This window comes from Varanus komodoensis, unplaced genomic scaffold, assembly GCF_004798865.1.
Source record: "Varanus komodoensis strain SLA01 unplaced genomic scaffold, ASM479886v1 scaffold3, whole genome shotgun sequence".
Lineage (NCBI taxonomy): Eukaryota > Metazoa > Chordata > Lepidosauria > Squamata > Varanidae > Varanus > Varanus komodoensis.
The window spans coordinates 16708083-16725801 of record NW_025335761.1 but is presented as its reverse complement, the minus strand read 5'-3'; the positions used below and the strand labels follow the sequence as shown (position 1 = coordinate 16725801).

The window sequence follows — 17719 nt, the reverse complement described above, 5'->3', positions numbered from 1 at the left end:
TTGATAACATGACTAATAATGGCCAAAAGCAGCAGATCTGCCATGATATTGAGGTAAATATTTCAGTATGCAGATATGTAGGGCTGAATAAGTGCACACACGCATGGTTCTTCCTATTCTCTGGAGTTGTCTTGGCAAATTAGATGAGTTCATAAATTTAACTATTGCTACCATGGTCTTGTTTATATTTGAACTCAAATAGTTGCACTTTTTTTGAGGGTAAAGGTGAATTCATTGCAAGTACAGATAATTTCATTCAGGGATGGACTGAAAAAGGGTCTTAAGATTTTTTTTCCCTTCAGGTTACAACATTCCTGATTATTGGTCTTGTTGGCAGGGACTTTTGGAAGCCTCAGAAATCTACATTCTGTGCACTCCAAATTCAGTTGGTGAAAATTTTACATCTGTTTGGAGATAAGCATTAAGATATCCTAATTGCAATACTGCTAGTACATTAGCAGAAGGAACAAATATATTTCCTGGGGTGTTGGCATTAGTTCACTACTGAGTCTATTTATCAAGATTTCTTTTTTGAACAGATTTCCAGCACAAATTCACAGTGCAAGCATCTCCAACCCTGGATAAACGGAAAAGCTTGATCAACAGTTGTTCCAGTCCTCCTGCCAGTCCTACCATCATTCCCCGACTCAGGGCCATTCAATGTAAGCCGTTTGCTTTAGACTACTTTAACTACAGTGTCACATATGGCAAATGGCCAGTGCGTGGCTGGGATTACTCTTCAGGGCACAACACTGCAGCACTCCCTGGTTGAGGGCACTTTATCTGGAATCAGATTGATTTTTTTATTATTATCAACATGTGTGTGTATTTCAGCAACTAGTTGCCAGCTCCCATGTGTCCATAGTTTCTACAGCTGGTACTGTGGAAAAATAGTTGTGATTTATAGTTGTGAAACAGTCAAAAAATAGTTGGGATTTATTTTCTTGGGGCATGTAGACACATCCAGTGAAGAAACCCCTCCCAGCATGTGGTGATCTTTTGCTGCTAAAAGAATCAAGTCCTTCCCTTCTTTAGTTCGTTGGAGCAGTGAGTGCAGTGTGAAATGTGGGTTGGCTGAACGCCGCGGGTCTGTTGGATTGTGCCCATTACATCATGCTTGGTGAACACTGTAAGTCATCACTTATCAACTGCAGTGCTGCTGTTGTGGAAGAATCCTCCAGAGAGGGGTGGCAAAAAGCCATTTCTTCATTTAGCTTACATAAGCTTTCTTTCTGTGAGGGCTGGTACAGATGCACCTTCATGGCTGTACTACTTGAAGATGGACACAAGCCAAACGACACACACCATTCTGCAGCAAAGCTTTGTCACTACTTTATTTTTTTAATACCCTTTCTTTGGATGCTCCGTAATTCCTTCTCCAGTAATGTGTGCTTCCTCTTTTTCTTAAAAATAAAAGTGACAAATAGCTGCCCATTCCTCAGAAGGGCTCTTTTCCTTCCCCCAGCAACTAATCTAATCTACTTTCTGTTACACGCAGCATAGATCTAATAGTGCCTGTTCTAGAGCTGCACTAGGTGAGGATATAGTACGACAAATACATCCTTGGGTTTGCCAGTTTCAGGAAAGACTGCGTAATGCACAAAGCATTGCCTGCTCCAAATACCTGCTCACTTTTTCTGTTCATCTCTTCTGCCATAGTAACACCTGGTGAAAGCAACAAAACATGGGGACGCAACTCTGTATCCCAGAAGGACGAGGAGGGAGAAGAGGAAAAAAGAGGCCAGAAAAAGAGAGGACGTACATGGGGGCCAAGCTCACTTTGCCATAAGGGACTAATAGCAGATGAAGACGGGTAAGAAGAACTCATAGTTGCCACTGTGTGAAAACACAGCCTTCTCCTTCACAAAACCAGCATCTTTCTGCTGGTATAACTGCTTGCCAGTTCATTCTGTTCAATTTGCTTTCCATGGCCTTATTCCCTGCAGGAGGATGGAGGGGAAAAGAGTGGGGGGACAACCCATGATGAGTCTGATCATCTGTTGGGCACACCACAGGCTGTTCCTTGAACAATCTACACATCGCAGCTTATTTGCGGGGTAGATTGCCAAGTTGGGTAAACTCGCTCTGTGTCTTTTTAATGCCATAGTACAGTATATCATCCCTATTTAATGGAAAGTCTTTGGAAAATACAGTACTAATTCAAGAAAACATGGCTTGGGAGTGTTTGTGTCGATACATTGACTAAATGAGAAACATTGTACAAAAAGAGCAGTACAGAAACAACGGATTTCATGAGAATAGTTGTTGACTGCTTCTTTGCTTTTTTCTGGCTCTTTAAACCTTGGGAATAGAGTTGGCATAGCTCAGTGGTCCTGCAGTTCATTGTGCTGGGAAAAGTATGAATAAAGGTGCAGCTTACATTTCTGGTTGGGGAAGACCCTCAGCTGTATTGGGGGATCCATGAGAGGGAAGCACAAGGCAAGGTGGTGAGCAAGGCCTGTTGGGGAGGCTGCACTGGTGTCAGAAATGAAAGCAAAGGTACTGTTGCCCCTTGTCTACTTTGCCAGCATCCAATTGCACAGCAAATTGTGAACAGCTTTATTTTTATTTCCTTAGATTTTATAAACCATCATCTCCATTATTTCTCTAAAAGTGCCCTTGCTTTCAAGCTGTTATAGCATCAAAGAATAAATTGTATTTGCTCAATTGAGATTGTTGCTGAAAATTTACAAATTGTGTCCTAAGCGGTTGGAAGACCCGGTTGCCTTCTAGCACCCTCTAGTGATCTCTGTGTTTGAGTGAGTCTGCGTGCATGTGTGTTTACACTCACTGTGTTGTATTGTACTGATAGAAACAGAGTAAGAAATAGCTTTCATTAAAGGCATCCTCAGCTCAGCCAACAAATTTTCGCCTGCTGCTTTTATGAAAGAAGCCAGTGGCCATCCCACAAAGGAAGCATATAGTGTAACTTTCAAGGCTATGATAAGGACTGGACTAGACTAGACTTTGGCAGCAAATGTTTGCTGTTGTGTTTTTAATTGCAGCTGCAAAATGAGAAATGCAGTACAATCCCACTCCTTTAAATTGTGTGGAGGCAATGAATCTAGATTTACATCGATTTACATGTCTACAGAGGCAATTTACATAGTCTACCAAAGGTCTTCCCTTTTCTTATTTTGGAAGTTAGCATGCCAACTCCATTTATGCACAATTGTCCTCCTGGGTATCTCTTGCTGTGTGGTATTTTACATAGCTATGCTTAGTTGGGAGTATTATAAACTGCCTGGATGGGAGACTACCTGGGAAAATTGTCTAAGCTAATCTGAGGTCTTTGAATGAAGAGCGAGTATAAATGAGACAATGCATTTTCTGTAATCCTGTTGTGTTTTAGAGGTGAATAAAAGACGACACAGCCTTGTACACTTGCAAAAGCAAGTTCATAAGATAAGGTCTTTATTACTAATAGATAGGACCTAGATTGGATCATATAATTCTGCATATCAGAATTCACTGGTATTTTATTAATTCCTTTATTATATTTATATCCCACCTTTTTCATTTTGTGGTGGTGGGAAACAGAGTAGCTTTAATGCTTCTCAGATACATTAGGCCTTTTTATATATTATCCCATGATTTACCACTATTATGCATGAATTGGGTCATTGTCCCAAACAGATCTGATCCCATATACCTACAATTTTCATTCAGGAAAAAAAATTCTAATTGGAGGAGGTTATTCCTAGCGCAAAAAAATCAGAATCCCAGTCTGGATTGAGGTCACATTAGGGGTCCTAATTTGCTGTTGTATTTGATTAATTCTTCAGTTCTTTAAAATATAGAAACATAGAAACAGACCGAGTCAGAAGGGTCCTCCCAGGCCATCTAGTCTGACCTCCGGCACCAGCCAGCTCCACTCACAACATGCCCATATATATTTGTCTGGGAACTTATACTGACGAACACTTCATGAATTACCTATACGGGCAGTCCCTGTGTTACAAATGATTTCCGTTCCTGAGCAAATGGAAATTTGTCTTTAAGTCAAATGTATACATACATTGGATCACGTACATTCGGCACTCCACATTTACGGGGGTTAGGGGCACATCAAAATGGAAAACTTGTGAATATCTCTAGTCCCTGTCCCACCCAAACTGACTAGTGCTGCCTCTTAGCAGCAAGGAAATGCTAAGGAGATTTCCCTCTTCAGATAGGCTGAGCAGGAAGGCATGCTTTGGAGGCCTCCCTCTCTCCCCTTTCACTTCCTCTCTCTCTGTGGTGATGACAATTTTCTGCAGTATTTTGGCAGTTTATTCATAAGTAAGGGTTATTCATAACTTGGGTGTTCATAACTTGGGGACTGCTTGTATAAACAAACACTTGACATGAATATCTTCATCCTTCACTAATTTGAGTGATGAGTCATAAAACTTGTGAGAAGAAAGCAATTTCCTGCATTTATACTTTTATTCCTTCTCTTTATTTTAGTCTGAACTCCCTGGTTGATGGATCCAGACAATGGTCATCAAGTGCACCAAACCTAGGAAAAGTCCCCAGAACAATAATCCCTTTCCCAGGATTTACAAGTCTAACAGAGATGGGTAAAGTAACTGTTAAATAATTTGAATAAAGCAGACTTGGTTCTCTCAAAACAGATAATTCTCACCCACCTTCTTCCTCTCCTACATGTAGCTCTTTAAGACCAACCCAGAAAGGTTCTGTACTCTTGAGTATAGGGCTTCCACACTATACTTCATAAAGCACACCTGGAGCAAATGTTCTTACTCCATAAGCCTGGCTGATGCTGACTGATTTGGCTTCTCTCCTCCCACAACTGTTGAATGGCTTAGGAGGTGACGATACATAGACAAGAATTAATTTATTACATTTCTATTTTACTTTTCCTCCAAGTAGCTCAAGATGGGATGCATGGTTCCTTTCCACTCAGTTTTATCTTCACAAGTACTCTGTAAATTAGGTTAGGCTAAAAGTTAGTGACTAGCTGAAAGTCACCCAGTGAGCTTCATGACTGAGTAAGGTTTAGAACCCTGGATCTCCCCAATCCTAGGCCAACACTAACATAACACCACAGTGACTCTTATTGTTCTTTGTCGTGGCCTCTGTGCATCACACATATGGGTGCTGCGCCTGCACAGTGCCTAGGCCAGAAGATTAGAAAGCTAACGGTTTTGGCGGGAAAAACTCCCCTCCCCTCCCTCCAGTGGTATAAATAGAGCGGAGTGTCTGCTATTTTGCTCAGTCTTTGCGACCGCCGTTCACTGTGCCTCGTGCATGTTCGTCTCTCGCTTAGATCCTCGTGCTTACTGTTTGTTTACAATTTTTGCTATATATCTTGTTCCTATCTTCTTATACTCCAAGTTTTTGCTCTTATCCCATCTTTCTTCAATCTTGGTTCCTATATCAAAAATATTATCTTACCCTCGGCACTATCTTCTCTTTTCTATTTTCGCGATGGCGCAGCAAGTGGCATTCCACAAATGCATTGAGTGAAGATCCAAAATGTCGCCCACGGATCCATATGACCTATGCCTCCCCTGCCTCGGCAAGGGGCATAGAACCGATAAGTGCAGCCATTGCTTGGCATTTACCAAGCAAGCTAGAAAAAATAGGGAGAATCATCTCCGCAAGCTTTTATGGGACCAGGCCTTGATGCAATCTGACCAACTGGTCTTAAGGCCTGGCTCCTCCTTGGCCGCGCCCTCTCAGTGCTCCGCCTCTGCCGCACCTCCGAAGAGCCCTGCTCCGGCTTCGACTGCTCCTCCACAGCATCCTTTGGACGAAGGCGCCACCTCTATGAAGGCCCAGCAGCTACCTTCTTCTCCAGCGAAGAAGCAAGAAAAGCGCAAACATACCAGCTCAGACAAGCCCTCTGTGCATAAGAAGCCGAGAAAGGAAAAGACGGACAAGCCCGCCTGTAAAGGCAAAAATCCCAGCCGCCCAAACACCATGGTTCGGGTTCATCGGGCTTCTAGGTACCGACCGCCATCGCGGTACCGACTCCCTCGGAACCGGCCCTGCAATCCGCGATGCAGGTGACCCCACCCGGATCCCCCAGGCAGCCTATCCGGCCTGAGAGCATGCCTCCTCAACAACCAGAGGAGCCGCTTAGGAAGTCTATTTCTGACAGAGATATTAGAGACTCCTCACTGAGGGAACGCTCTCCTACTCCGATGCCCATGGTTGAACCACCTGCAGATTCGCCCTCGCCTCCAAGACATCAAAGCCGTGCATCTGAGCATGGAGATAATGATTGGCCGATGCATGGGTATGGTGGTTTCCCTACTTGGGGTGAATACCAACCATATTCCTTTTACCCACAGGACCGTCAGTCACCATCGGTGCCGAGGGAGGCCCTATCTATGTCGAGGCATGTGGAGAGAGGACAGCTGACCTCTCTGGAATCTGCATCTTCTAGTGATCGCCACCAGTACCTTGAAGACTCGGATGACTTGGAGATTGATTCTACATCTCCTGATGTGGCTATCACCTCCCAGGGTCCCGCTTCCCCTGACAAACCGCATGTCACCTTTGCGGAGCTCATCTCTCGTCTCGTTCGGTCTCTGGAGATCGAGGCCCATCATCATCCCGGTCCCAGTACCAATTGTCAGGGGAGAGCAGTCCGCAGCCATAGCCCTTCCACTCATTACGACACTCTGACAGGCTATGGTCCAGCCCTGGGACCAGCCGGCTCAACCACAGGCAACATCCTGTCAGTACGAGGCCATATATCGGGTGCGGGAGGACGACATCCCATTCTTGCTCCGTCATTCAAAGCCAACCTCTGTGGTGGTTGAGTCCTCCCAGGGCAGAGAGTCGAGGGGACACATGGCCCCTCGTGACAAGGAAGGGAGGAAAATCGATATGCTCGCGCACCGGATCTATGCGGCCTCTGGGCTTGACCTCCGCGTATCGAATTATGAAGCAACACTGGCACGTTACCAGTACTTCATAATGCAGAAACTGGATAATGTTGCTTCCTCCCTTCCGGATGAACAAGCGGACTTGGCCAGAGTTTTCATAAAGGAGGCAATGCAGGTGGCGATACAACAACTCTCCACTGCCAGGCACCATGTGGATACCGACTCGAGGGCCCTCGTCAGTGCCATCTCTGCGACGCCATGCGTGGCTACGCAACTGTAATTTTCCAGATGAAATGAAGAGGAGGATCGAGGAAATGCTGTTTGATGGCACCGGACTTTTCCACCAAAAGACCGACCACAAGCTGAAGTCGATCCATGAATCGCACATGACTCCATGCCGTATGAAGCTTCCTCAGCAGAAACATAAGTGGCAATGGCCCCGATCCTCTTACCGACAACAATACCAGCCTCGGCAGCAATACCACCAGAGGCAGCAGCGTTGAAGGCAGCCGCCACGACAGCGCTTCTCCCAGGGTTGTCGACGTTTCGATACTGAGAAATGCCAACGTTGACAGTCCGGGCGGGCCATTCTCTCTCTCCACTCCCCACCTTCCCCTCTCCCTTTTGGGGACCTGCTCCAAAGCTGACTTCCCATTTGGGAGTCCATTACATCTGATAGGTGGCTGCTGCAGTTGCCATTGTCCCGTACGCCAGACTACGACTGTGACCCATACAGCTGTTCTTCAACAAGTCCTTTCATCCGCTGCGGGATCCGCCTGCCAAGTTAATCCGGATCCCGCTGTCGATCCTACATACTGTGACTTGGTGGACTATCCCAGACAATCTGTCTACCGGCGTTCTGTTTCGGCCGCCTCAACCGACGATAACCTTGTACACCGATGCATCCCTTGTCGGACGGGGTGCAGCATGTGCAGGACTTCAGGTCCAAGGGACTTGGAACCAATTGGAAGCAACGAAGCATATCAATTTCCTCGAGCTCCTGGCGATTTTCAACGCTCTCAAATCCTTCGAGACTGTCCTATGCCATCAGGTTGTCCAAATTGCTTGCGACAACATCGCTGCTGTTTTCTACATCAACAAGCAAGGCGGGACAAAGTCACCAGCTCTAGTGCGTTTATTGATGGAAATTTGGGATTGGTGCATCCCAAGGGACATACTACTCCTAGTGGTTCACTTGGCTGGAACCGACAACGTAGAAGTGGACATGTTGAGCAGACACATGTCAACAACCCACGAGTGGGAGTTGGATAGACAACTTTGCGAACACCTCTTCCACCTATGGGGATACCCGGACATGGACTTGTTTGCTACCCGGAACGACAGGGTTTGCGAACTGTATTGTTCAAGAGTGGGTATCGGATCGGGATCGAGAGGGGATGCCCTCACGATCCCTTGGGACAATATGATTTTCTACGCTTTTCCTCCAATTCCACTCCTAACGAGGGTGGCATCGAAAATAGTTCAAGACAACGCCACAGGACTATTGATAACTCCGTGGTGGCCGAGACAACCTTGGTTCACCACTCTCCTTCAGCTGTCCAAAGGAGTGTTTCTTCGGCTTCCCACAATTCCTCACTTGTTAACACAACAGAATGGACTGATCCGACATCCAGATCTGACATTGTTGAAGCTGACGGCCTGGTGCATCGCCTAAATCCTGCTGCTGACTCGATACCGACGTCTTCTCAAGTACAGGAGGACTCGACTCGATGAACAGTACAGAGTACTTCTCCTTCGAATTCGACGGAAGGTGCTTCAGTACCGACAGCTTTAGATCCTGATATTCAGGCGATTCTCGAGTCTGCTTTGAGACTGTCCACCCGTCGGTCCTATGCGGCAAAGTGGAAAAGATTCTCATCCTTTGCTGAATGTCATTCATTCGCTCCTCGGATGGCTTCGAATGAGAATATATTGCGTTTCCTTTTACAGCTGTACCATTCAGGACTTAAACCATCATCCATTAAAGTGTACGCAGCTGCCATATCACATTATCGTGGCACTATACAAGGCTTATCAGTTTTCTCTCAACCTTTGGTTCGGCGCTTCATTAGAGAACTACAGAATTTGCATCCTTCTATGCGTCCTGTTATGCCAACATGGAGTCTTTCGGTAGTGCTTCAGGTGCTTACAAAACCCCCATTTGAACCTCTGGTGACTGTTGGCCTTCGTCTACTGTCTTGGAAAACAGCCTTCCTTATTGCAGTCACATCAGCTCGGAGAGCTAGTGAACTTTGTGCTCTTCAAATAGACCCACCGTATCTGAATTTCCATAAAGAAAAGGTTGTTCTTCGGATGGATTCTTCGTTTTTGCCTAAGGTGGCTAAACCATTCCATACGAGCCAAGAGATTGTTCCGCTTTCGTTTTTTCCATTGCCCTCGAATCTGTTTGAGAGGTCTCTTCACACTCTCGATGTTCGACGCTGCTTGGCTTTTTAAACATTTATTTATTTATTCATTTTATTTAAAACATTTTTATGCCACCCCCATCGCAACAAAGCCTCGGGGCGGCTCACAACAAGAACCCCATACAGAATCCTTCCGTCCTTCTAATAGACTCTTTGTTAAGTATTCCGAGCATGACAAAGGGTCCCCAGTCACATCTCAGAGACTTTCTAAATGGATCGGCGAAACTATCGTCTTGGCATACCAGCTAACAAAAATGGACTTACCTGTGTTTCCAAGAGGTCATTCTATGCGAGCAGTAGCGACTTCATCTGCCTTTGCCGTGGGAGTTCCGCTTCAAGATATCTGCAGAGTGACAACATGGGCTGCTCCATGTGCTTTTGCCAAGCATTATCAGCTAGATGTCCGTGCCAGACAGGACTACTCTTTCGGCAGCGCAGTTCTCTCATCTATTCTTCATTGATGACACCTCCCTCCTCCAAGTCTGGTAAGCTTCCTAATCACCCATATGTCTGATGCACAGAGGCCATGACGAAGAAAAGCAGGTTGCTTACCTGTAACTGATGTTCTTCAAGTGGCCATCTGTGCATTCACACAACCAACCCGCCGGCTCCACTTGGTGTTGGTGAGTGGAAATGCTCTTCATCGGTACCGTATCTAAGTACTTAGAGTACCGATGGTGATGATGCTTATTGTAATATCATTCCAGCCTTAAGGGGGCAAACGTTTGGCCTTCAAGACTGAGCAAAATGGCGGACACTCTGCTCTATTTATACCACTGGGGGGAGGGGAGCGGAGTTTTTCCCACCAAAACCATTAGCTTTCTAATCTGCCGGCCTAGGCACTGCGCAGGCGCAGCACCCATATGTGTGAATGCACAGATGGCCACTCGAAGAACATCAGTTACAGGTAAGCAACCTGCTTTTAGCAATTGCCTTAATACATAGTTGGATACATATAGGAAAAGGCATTTTTTTCAAGTGCTTGGGTCCCAAGCTGTATAGGCCTTTATGATAAGCACTACTGCTTTGAACTGTGCTCAGAAAAAACCCAATGCAATGTTTCAAAATGGTCTAAATGTGCTTTTCTGGACTTGTTCCAGTATACAGCCTAGCAGCAATATTTTAAATTAATCAGTGTTTCCAAGAAATCTTCAAAGCAGCCCCATCGATAACACATTTTATAAATCTAATCTGGAGTTTACCAAAGATTGAAAAATTGTGGTGAGGCTCCCTGTACCCAGGGAACTTAGCTGACACACTAGGCTCAAGTAGTGAAAGGTGGGTCATGCCAAGGAGGTCAGCTGATCTCCTAGTATAAAGCTGCATCAGCTGGCACCTCCAGAGTGAAGCCCTGATTCTGCAGAGTGCAGTGTAACTCCATCTGGAATAGGCTGATGAACCATTCACTGATAGTAATTCTGTCTTGTCTGAATTGAGCTACATAAGGATTACTACTTGAATTTGCTTATTTTCCTCTTCCTTTTTGCTTTTGTGTCATATCTATTGGCATGTAAGCCTGCAAACAGGACTTGGGGCAGTGGGTAGGGGAGTGGGGGGTTGGTTTTGTTTTATTTTGGAGTTTTTTTGTTTTGTTTTTTTCAGATAGACATTCTAGTAGCTTTGCAAATAATGAATGTCGGGTGCATATGTACACATCTAACATTTGCATATTTATGTATTTCTGCATCTACATGTTCCACATTTCCCTGTAGAACAGATGAGGTAGTCCCTTTTCACTCACCCTTGTTTATGCAAGTATTGGCATTTACCCTCTTTTGCATTTTCCACATTTGTTTTAATTTTGTTCATCACACCTCGGTGCTTGCTTTCCAGGTAGATGTGGGTGTGCTGTCATTCAACATGTATTTTTCCTGACAGAGGAATTATCTGTGAAAATGGTGGACTCTTTAAGAGGGAGAACTGCCTAAAGATGATTTGTTATCATTCTGTCCCTCCCACTGCTGTCTTATTTCAGAAGGGGTCCTTCCCCCTGTCTGATCTTTCTGGTGTTGCCTCACCTAGTTGGATGGAAAGAAACTGTTCTAGGAAACATGCTTGACCACCACAAGTGGCCTCTGTTGAGCAATGAGTGGTTCATCTGCATTTAGCTGTGCATTATTTCACATCTTTTTAAAAGGACGCTCACTCAAGTGTATCTCTTGAGACACAAGGCCTATAGCAGGGCTGTCTTTCTGGTCTGGTATTTATCCAGATAATCAGGCACAGGATGGGACTTTCTTAGAATGATGTCATTTTAAAATGATGTAAGTTCTTATAGCTGCATAAACAGTTTAATATGCAGAAGTTACCTCCTGAGAATTTAGAAAATCCAGTGTACCTTTTTTCAGGGCTTTCCTGGCTCAGGGCATAGGGCATTTGTATTCTGTCTTAAATACAGATTTCTATGGAAGCAAGACATTTCTACTTGGACGAACATGGTGACTGTAAGCAGTGCATATTTCTAGTGAAAATTGTAAGGAGCCATTTTGTATGTACATGTGTTGCAGAAAATGAAGACAGTGATTCTTTGAAAAATGGAGAGAGCAAGACACAGCGATCCCCTGGGTCCAGCCAATCGTACCTCTGCATCCCATTTCAGAAGAATGAGGACTGGGATGGCCAGTCCAGTGATCCCAATGAAGAGATCACCCCAATGAACTCTGCCACAAGCACCCCTCAGCTCACCCCCACCAACAGCCTCAAACGTGGGGGCTCCCAGCACAAGCGCTGTGAGCTTGCTTTTCTTGGCTGTGGGGCTGTCCTGGCTGCTGCTGGCCTAGGCTTTGACCTCTTGGAGGCTGGCAAATGTCTGCTTCTAACCCAGGAGGAGCTGGATGCCCCCAAGGAAGAGAAGAAGAAGCGTGACAGTCTCTTTCAGCGGGCTGGGCGCTCCCGCCAGAGTACCAGCCCGCCTTCAAGGAAGCTCTTCAGGAAAGAGGAGCCCATGTGGTTGCTGGGGGAGCCATCCAACTCTCTGACACTGCTCTCCCTGTCTTCCATTTCTGAATGTAACTCCACCCGTTCCCTGCTGCGATCAGACAGTGATGAGATCGTGGTGTACGAGATGCCTGTCAGCCCTGTAACAGTGAAGGCTCCCTTGCCAGTAGTTAGTAACCCACTGGTTAATACCCGCATCGAGAGGTTCAAACAGGATCCCAACCAGTCTTTGACTCCCACACATGTGACTCTTTCCTCAGAAGCCCCACCAGGGGGGCACAGACGCACCCCCTCCGATGGTGCCATAAAAGTGGCTGGTCTGCTTGCCAATGGATCTTCTTCTAGTAATTCTCCAACAGGAGCACTTGGAGCAGGTAGGTTATCCTTTTCTGTTCTTGTATCCCACTGATTAAATTAAAAGCCAGGACAAGGGCTCTTCCGAGCACTCTTCCCATGTTGAAGATGTTGGCTCTGAGGTAAAATAGGAGGAGAGTATTTGCTGAAGACATTGCTGAAGTTAACCAGCATTCTCAGTCTAATCAATGTTTTTGAGCCCTCGTGTGAATAGGGCAAGCAACAAAAAAGATTCCCCTATGTACTGAAGCAGTGAAGTCTACTTCTGTCCAGTCTTTATTCATCTTTCCTCATGCCCTGAAACTCTATCCTTTATTTGTGGCTACCGGTTTCAGCCTTCCCCTCCTACTTCATTTTCCTTTAATATTGGCTTCCTACTTGCATACCTTTTGCCCCCATGCCATACAAAACTGTACCTCCAGCCCCTCCTCTCCAGCTCTTTCCCAAGTGGTCTTGGTGTTTTCTTTCCCACAAGAATGTTTGTTGCCCCAATTTCTGCCAATTTTTTAAAAAAACTGGTTTTGAATTGTAATCTGGATTTAGCAATGGAAATTATTCAAAATTTTTGAATGTGCTTGCTTTCATTCTGGCTGAAGGATTTTCTAGCCTTTCAATAATTGTTTGACAGCAAACGTGAGGTTATTGGTGTTCTGCCTCAGATATTTTGGGTCAAATTTCAATAGAACCATTTCAGGACTTGCCACAGCATGACTTAGCTGATGCTGTACCATAAAATCCCTAATAAACGTCTGCTTCTTAGGCATTTACTGTCAATGTTACAGACATTTTCAGCACGAGCTTGGATTCTTGGTAAAATAAGAGCATTTCTGTGCCTAAAATTGATATTAAAAGCAAGGCTGACAACATTATGTTTTAGATGATGGTGAAATTTTCAGGTTGCAAATGAAAACTCTTGGTTTCTTCGAGGGCTCTTAGCCATGCATGACATTCGTTATCCCATTTATTTCAATTTTGTGTACTGCCCTTTATCCTGTTGGGTTATCAGGACAGCATCCTTATGAAATTAGTACAATAAGGAACGGTGACAAAATAAATTAAGAAAATTAAGTTCCTTTTCTTATAGAAGATTATAGTGGGCAGTATTCAATGGAGATTGCCTGTGAACAGCCAGCCCCTCTAGTTCTCTTCAACCTGCAATGCCTGCAGCTTGCAGGACAGAGATTTGGCAGTTCTGAAATGAACAAAAACACTCATTTCTGGAATGTGGAAAAATAGCAGAGCTCACATAAGTGAGATCCACCAACCTACCTTCTGGAAATTGGCATTTCCACTCATGTTGGTACTTGCCAAATCTCCATTTTGCAAGTAGTGAAAGAGAATCAGCAGGGCTGGTGCAAAATGGAAGTAAGGCTGAGCCCCTCTCAGGGACAGGCAGCATTGGATACTGCCTCAGTGCTTTTCCATTTTGTATCTACAGCTAGTATTTTCTTGCCTTTCAGTATGAAACACCTGCAATACCTCTGAAAACGACAAGGTTATGTTCTGAAGTTATTTCTTATTCTGAAGTTATACTTCCTCGTGTTCCCAAACTTAATAAAAGAAATGAAGTAGCATTTTAAGAGTATAATTCCTTTCGCCAGGATAAAGGCACTTGGCAATTCTGTCCTTAAAAATGAGTCTGTTCCTACCCTACCACTTATCCAAATGAAATTGTTCAAGAATGCATTGATACTCGTGTATTACTTATCTAACAAGATAAAGTTCATAGTAAAATAAGATAGATTTTATCCAGTACAGATAGTATACTAATTCCATTAATCTATACTAAGCCAGTCTTAAAAACATAATCACTTCAAACCCATTATTAAGCAACAGTTTATGCTGCTTCTTGAGGTCTACAGCATGTAACAAAAGAGCAGCATTCAGGCGGAATTGCAGAGTTCTAAAATGGGATCCACTGAGCAGAAGCTCCTCTTCATTATAATTCCTGCACGCTGCTCTGAAATACCTGCACAGAACGTCAGGATGGTAAAGGTTATGGAGAGATGCTTCGGTGGTTTTCCCCTGGTCTTGGCATATGTTTGCCAGCACTACGGAGAGCTACCTTAGCAGAAGAGTTGATGAGTCTGCAGACCTAGCCTCACAGCCAGCTCACTAGCAGTGAAGCATTTCAAATCTGTATAAATAAATCTTGTTCTGAAGGGTTCTGTAGCATGGAGGCAAACCGGCCTCATAACATTTATGTTAGGTTAGATTTGCAAATATGCTGGAACCTCTTAGTTTTAAATGTCTGAGGTCTCTCTTCTGACTGCTCTGTCTATAGCTGTATGTACTATACACCTAGTTCATCACTGAGCTTCCCTGTGTGGGAGCTATGATCTAGGAAAGAGGAGGTATAATACGTAGTGTATTTGTGCGGAAATCTCTGGGCAGTCTTACGTCTGGACAGTGCCAGCCTTGCATCTGCCATATGAGTTTGCAAGGATCAGCATGAAGATCACTGCAGCTCCTCTGTGGTTTGTATGCATCAGGTGAACTGAATCTACCCTGTCTGACCTCACCCTTCATTTATGCAATGAGCCCAGTGTCTCATTTCATCGGTGTTGTCTAACTGCTTGGTTTTTTTCTTCTCTCCCTCCCCACCCCTCTCTTGTGTTGTTGTTGTTCTTTTCCCCTCTGATGGGGGAATAGGCATATTAAAAACTCCCAGTCCCAGTCAGGGTCCAAGTGAAGTCCCTCGACTACCAGACCCCAACCTCGTCTTTCCTCCAACCCCCAGGCGCTATAATGCTCAGCAAGACTCTATGCTGGAGAGACCCAAGACCTTGGAATTCCTACCTAGGCCACGCCCTTCCGCCAACAGGCAGCGGGTTGACCCCTGGTGGTTTGCTTCCCCCAGTAATGCTAGGGGTGAGTCCTCTGCTAATAGCTCCAGTACTGAAACTCCCAGTAACCTGGACTCCTGCTTTGCCAGCAGTAGCAGCACTGTGGAAGAGAGGCCTGCACTGCTTTCTTTCCATGTCAGATTGCCCGAAGAGGAGCGGACTCTGTTGGACATGGATGTTGAAGGTCAGAGCCAGGACAACACCGTGCCGCTATGCAGAACTGGACTCAGAACACACACACCTGCAGCATATGAGCTCAAGCAAGAGTTTTGGTCCTAGCATGAAATCCACGAGGGGTTGGTAAGCTCCCTGTTTTGGTTCAGTCCTACTTCTTGCACTAAGAATGCACTTTGAAGACAGTTGAAGTAGAGTGATGCTGCTGGGGTCAGAGCGCAGGGCGAGCTGTGTCTGCTGCAGAGAGGCTGCCAGGATACCCTCTCTCGTAGCGGCACGTAGCCAAGCTACACAGAGCTGCTGACTTCTGTGGGGTTTCCTGTGGTGTTCCTTGCCCCTTCATCGTTTTAAACTGCAGCAAGTAATGTGGCATATCTTAGCCTCCATTCTTGACCTTCAAGGATTCAAAGACCCTCTATTGGTATAGGTTTGGGATAACATCAGCTCCAACTTTTAAATGCAATGAGAAACCACAGTGTTTGTTTACAGACTATTAAACTGCAGGGTTACGTGTAAAGGTTTGGGTGTGTCTGCACCAGCACTCTGATTACATTTCATTCTGCTTTTTCCCCTTGGTGCCCAAGAACTATCCTTTGCTCATTTTTGGTGTGCAAACAGTTCCTGCTTTCAGAAGTGATTAAAGGCTTAACTCGTGTTGTCTGTACCAACCACCCCAGTACTTCTGATGCATTGTGCCGAAAAAAGGTGGAACAGAGCACCTTGATTTATTGTTGTTGCTTTGAATACTTCAGTTGCCTGGCTTTTAGTTCCCAAAAATAAGTTTTTTAAACAAATGGATGCCACAAATTCATTTGTGTGTGGAAGGAAGACCATTGGAAGGACGAGAGGTGGGACAAACAAGAAAAAATCTACATCTCCTTAGTAACACACTGACCTGAGTAACCAGGAAATAATGAGATGCTAATAAGTCAAATTACAAATGCTCACTTATTTTGATTATAAATTTTAGCTATCTAAAATAACCTGTCTCCCAAATAATGTGTTAATAGTAGCCAGCCCTCTCTGATTTATATGCTCGCAGCTCTAGATAATCTAATGCTGGTGAACAGGTGTGCTATTTGGTCCACTACTCAGGGGTCCTTCACAGTTTGCTCATCTTTTTAAACCTGCTGCAATCCCCTACCCTTCTCTGCCTAGGAAAGGGAGTGGTCTTTCCATCAGAAGATTGCAGCCCATTCTGAATGCTTTCAGAGTCTCTCCAAGTCTTTGAATGAGGCAAGGAGGAGACCTTGCCATCACACTGGCTTTGGAGATGGTTTGAGCATTTCTGAAGACAAGCTGATATGACTGATAGCCCCACCGAGACAGCATCTCTGTCCACGTGACACAGCAACCTGTAATGGCTAACTCAGCGTGGTGGGTTGGTGTGTCACCTGCAAACAGACCACTTCCTGCAGTTGAGATGCAAAGCCACAAGGGGATCTTTGCTGGTTAAAGAGGATAGTATGAAAATCACTCCCTTTCCAACAAGATCCTCCAGCTTTGGTTGGTTGGTTGACTTCTGGATATGATTGTTCTTAGTGTCCTCCAGCTTTTCTACACTATCCTGAGACTTTAAGTGTTCAGGAGAGTGTAAACCCCCCCATTTAGAGAGTGCAAAAATCATATGTGAATTTCATCTCCCTGTCAAAAACTCCCCAAAACCAAACCCTGATAAGCTTTGTCAAAAACCTCACTTTAAAAGGAAGTCTGAGGTTTGACATTTGTCAGATCTTCATGCTCCTGTAAATGGGGTGATGCACACTTTTCCATGCTAGATGCATCAAGGGTTGTTCCACAAACAACTGACACTGTGTTGCATATTGAGGTGTTGTATCATGTGAATACAGCCATCATCTCCCCTTATCTCAGAACTCAGGCAAGCTTCACAGTGCCTCCAAAGCAAAGAGAGGACCCCTTGCCTTGCCTGCAAGGAAAGGGCAGTATCTTGGTAAGCGTGGATATTAAACTAAGTTACTAACACAGTAAATTCGACACCTGCCCCATGCCATATCATTTTGGAAAAACTGTCTCACTCTTTAATTTATCCGATTTATTTATTACATGTTTATGCCACCCAAGGCTCTCTTGAGTAGATTCTTTAGTGTAAATCCTTCTTTATCTCCCAGACTGATGCCCC

The 17719-nt window shown here is 44.9% G+C and overlaps 1 protein-coding gene across 2 annotated transcripts in view; it reads left to right on the top strand.

Annotated features, from left to right (window-relative positions):
- MAP3K9 (mitogen-activated protein kinase kinase kinase 9) overlaps positions 1 to 17719 on the top strand; it is a 75222-nt gene that overhangs the window by 25510 nt on the left and 31993 nt on the right. The window contains exons 7-11 of one of the 2 annotated variants that reach the window (XM_044436791.1): positions 540 to 662; positions 1660 to 1813; positions 4450 to 4562; positions 11776 to 12579; positions 15212 to 15705. In XM_044436791.1, coding sequence (XP_044292726.1) covers positions 540 to 662; positions 1660 to 1813; positions 4450 to 4562; positions 11776 to 12579; positions 15212 to 15684 — 1667 coding nt within the window. In that variant the 3' untranslated portion in view covers positions 15685 to 15705. Of the gene's footprint in view, positions 1 to 539; positions 663 to 1659; positions 1814 to 4449; positions 4563 to 11775; positions 12580 to 15211; positions 16244 to 17719 lie in introns of those variants that run through there. The other variant, XM_044436790.1, reaches the window with a different exon arrangement.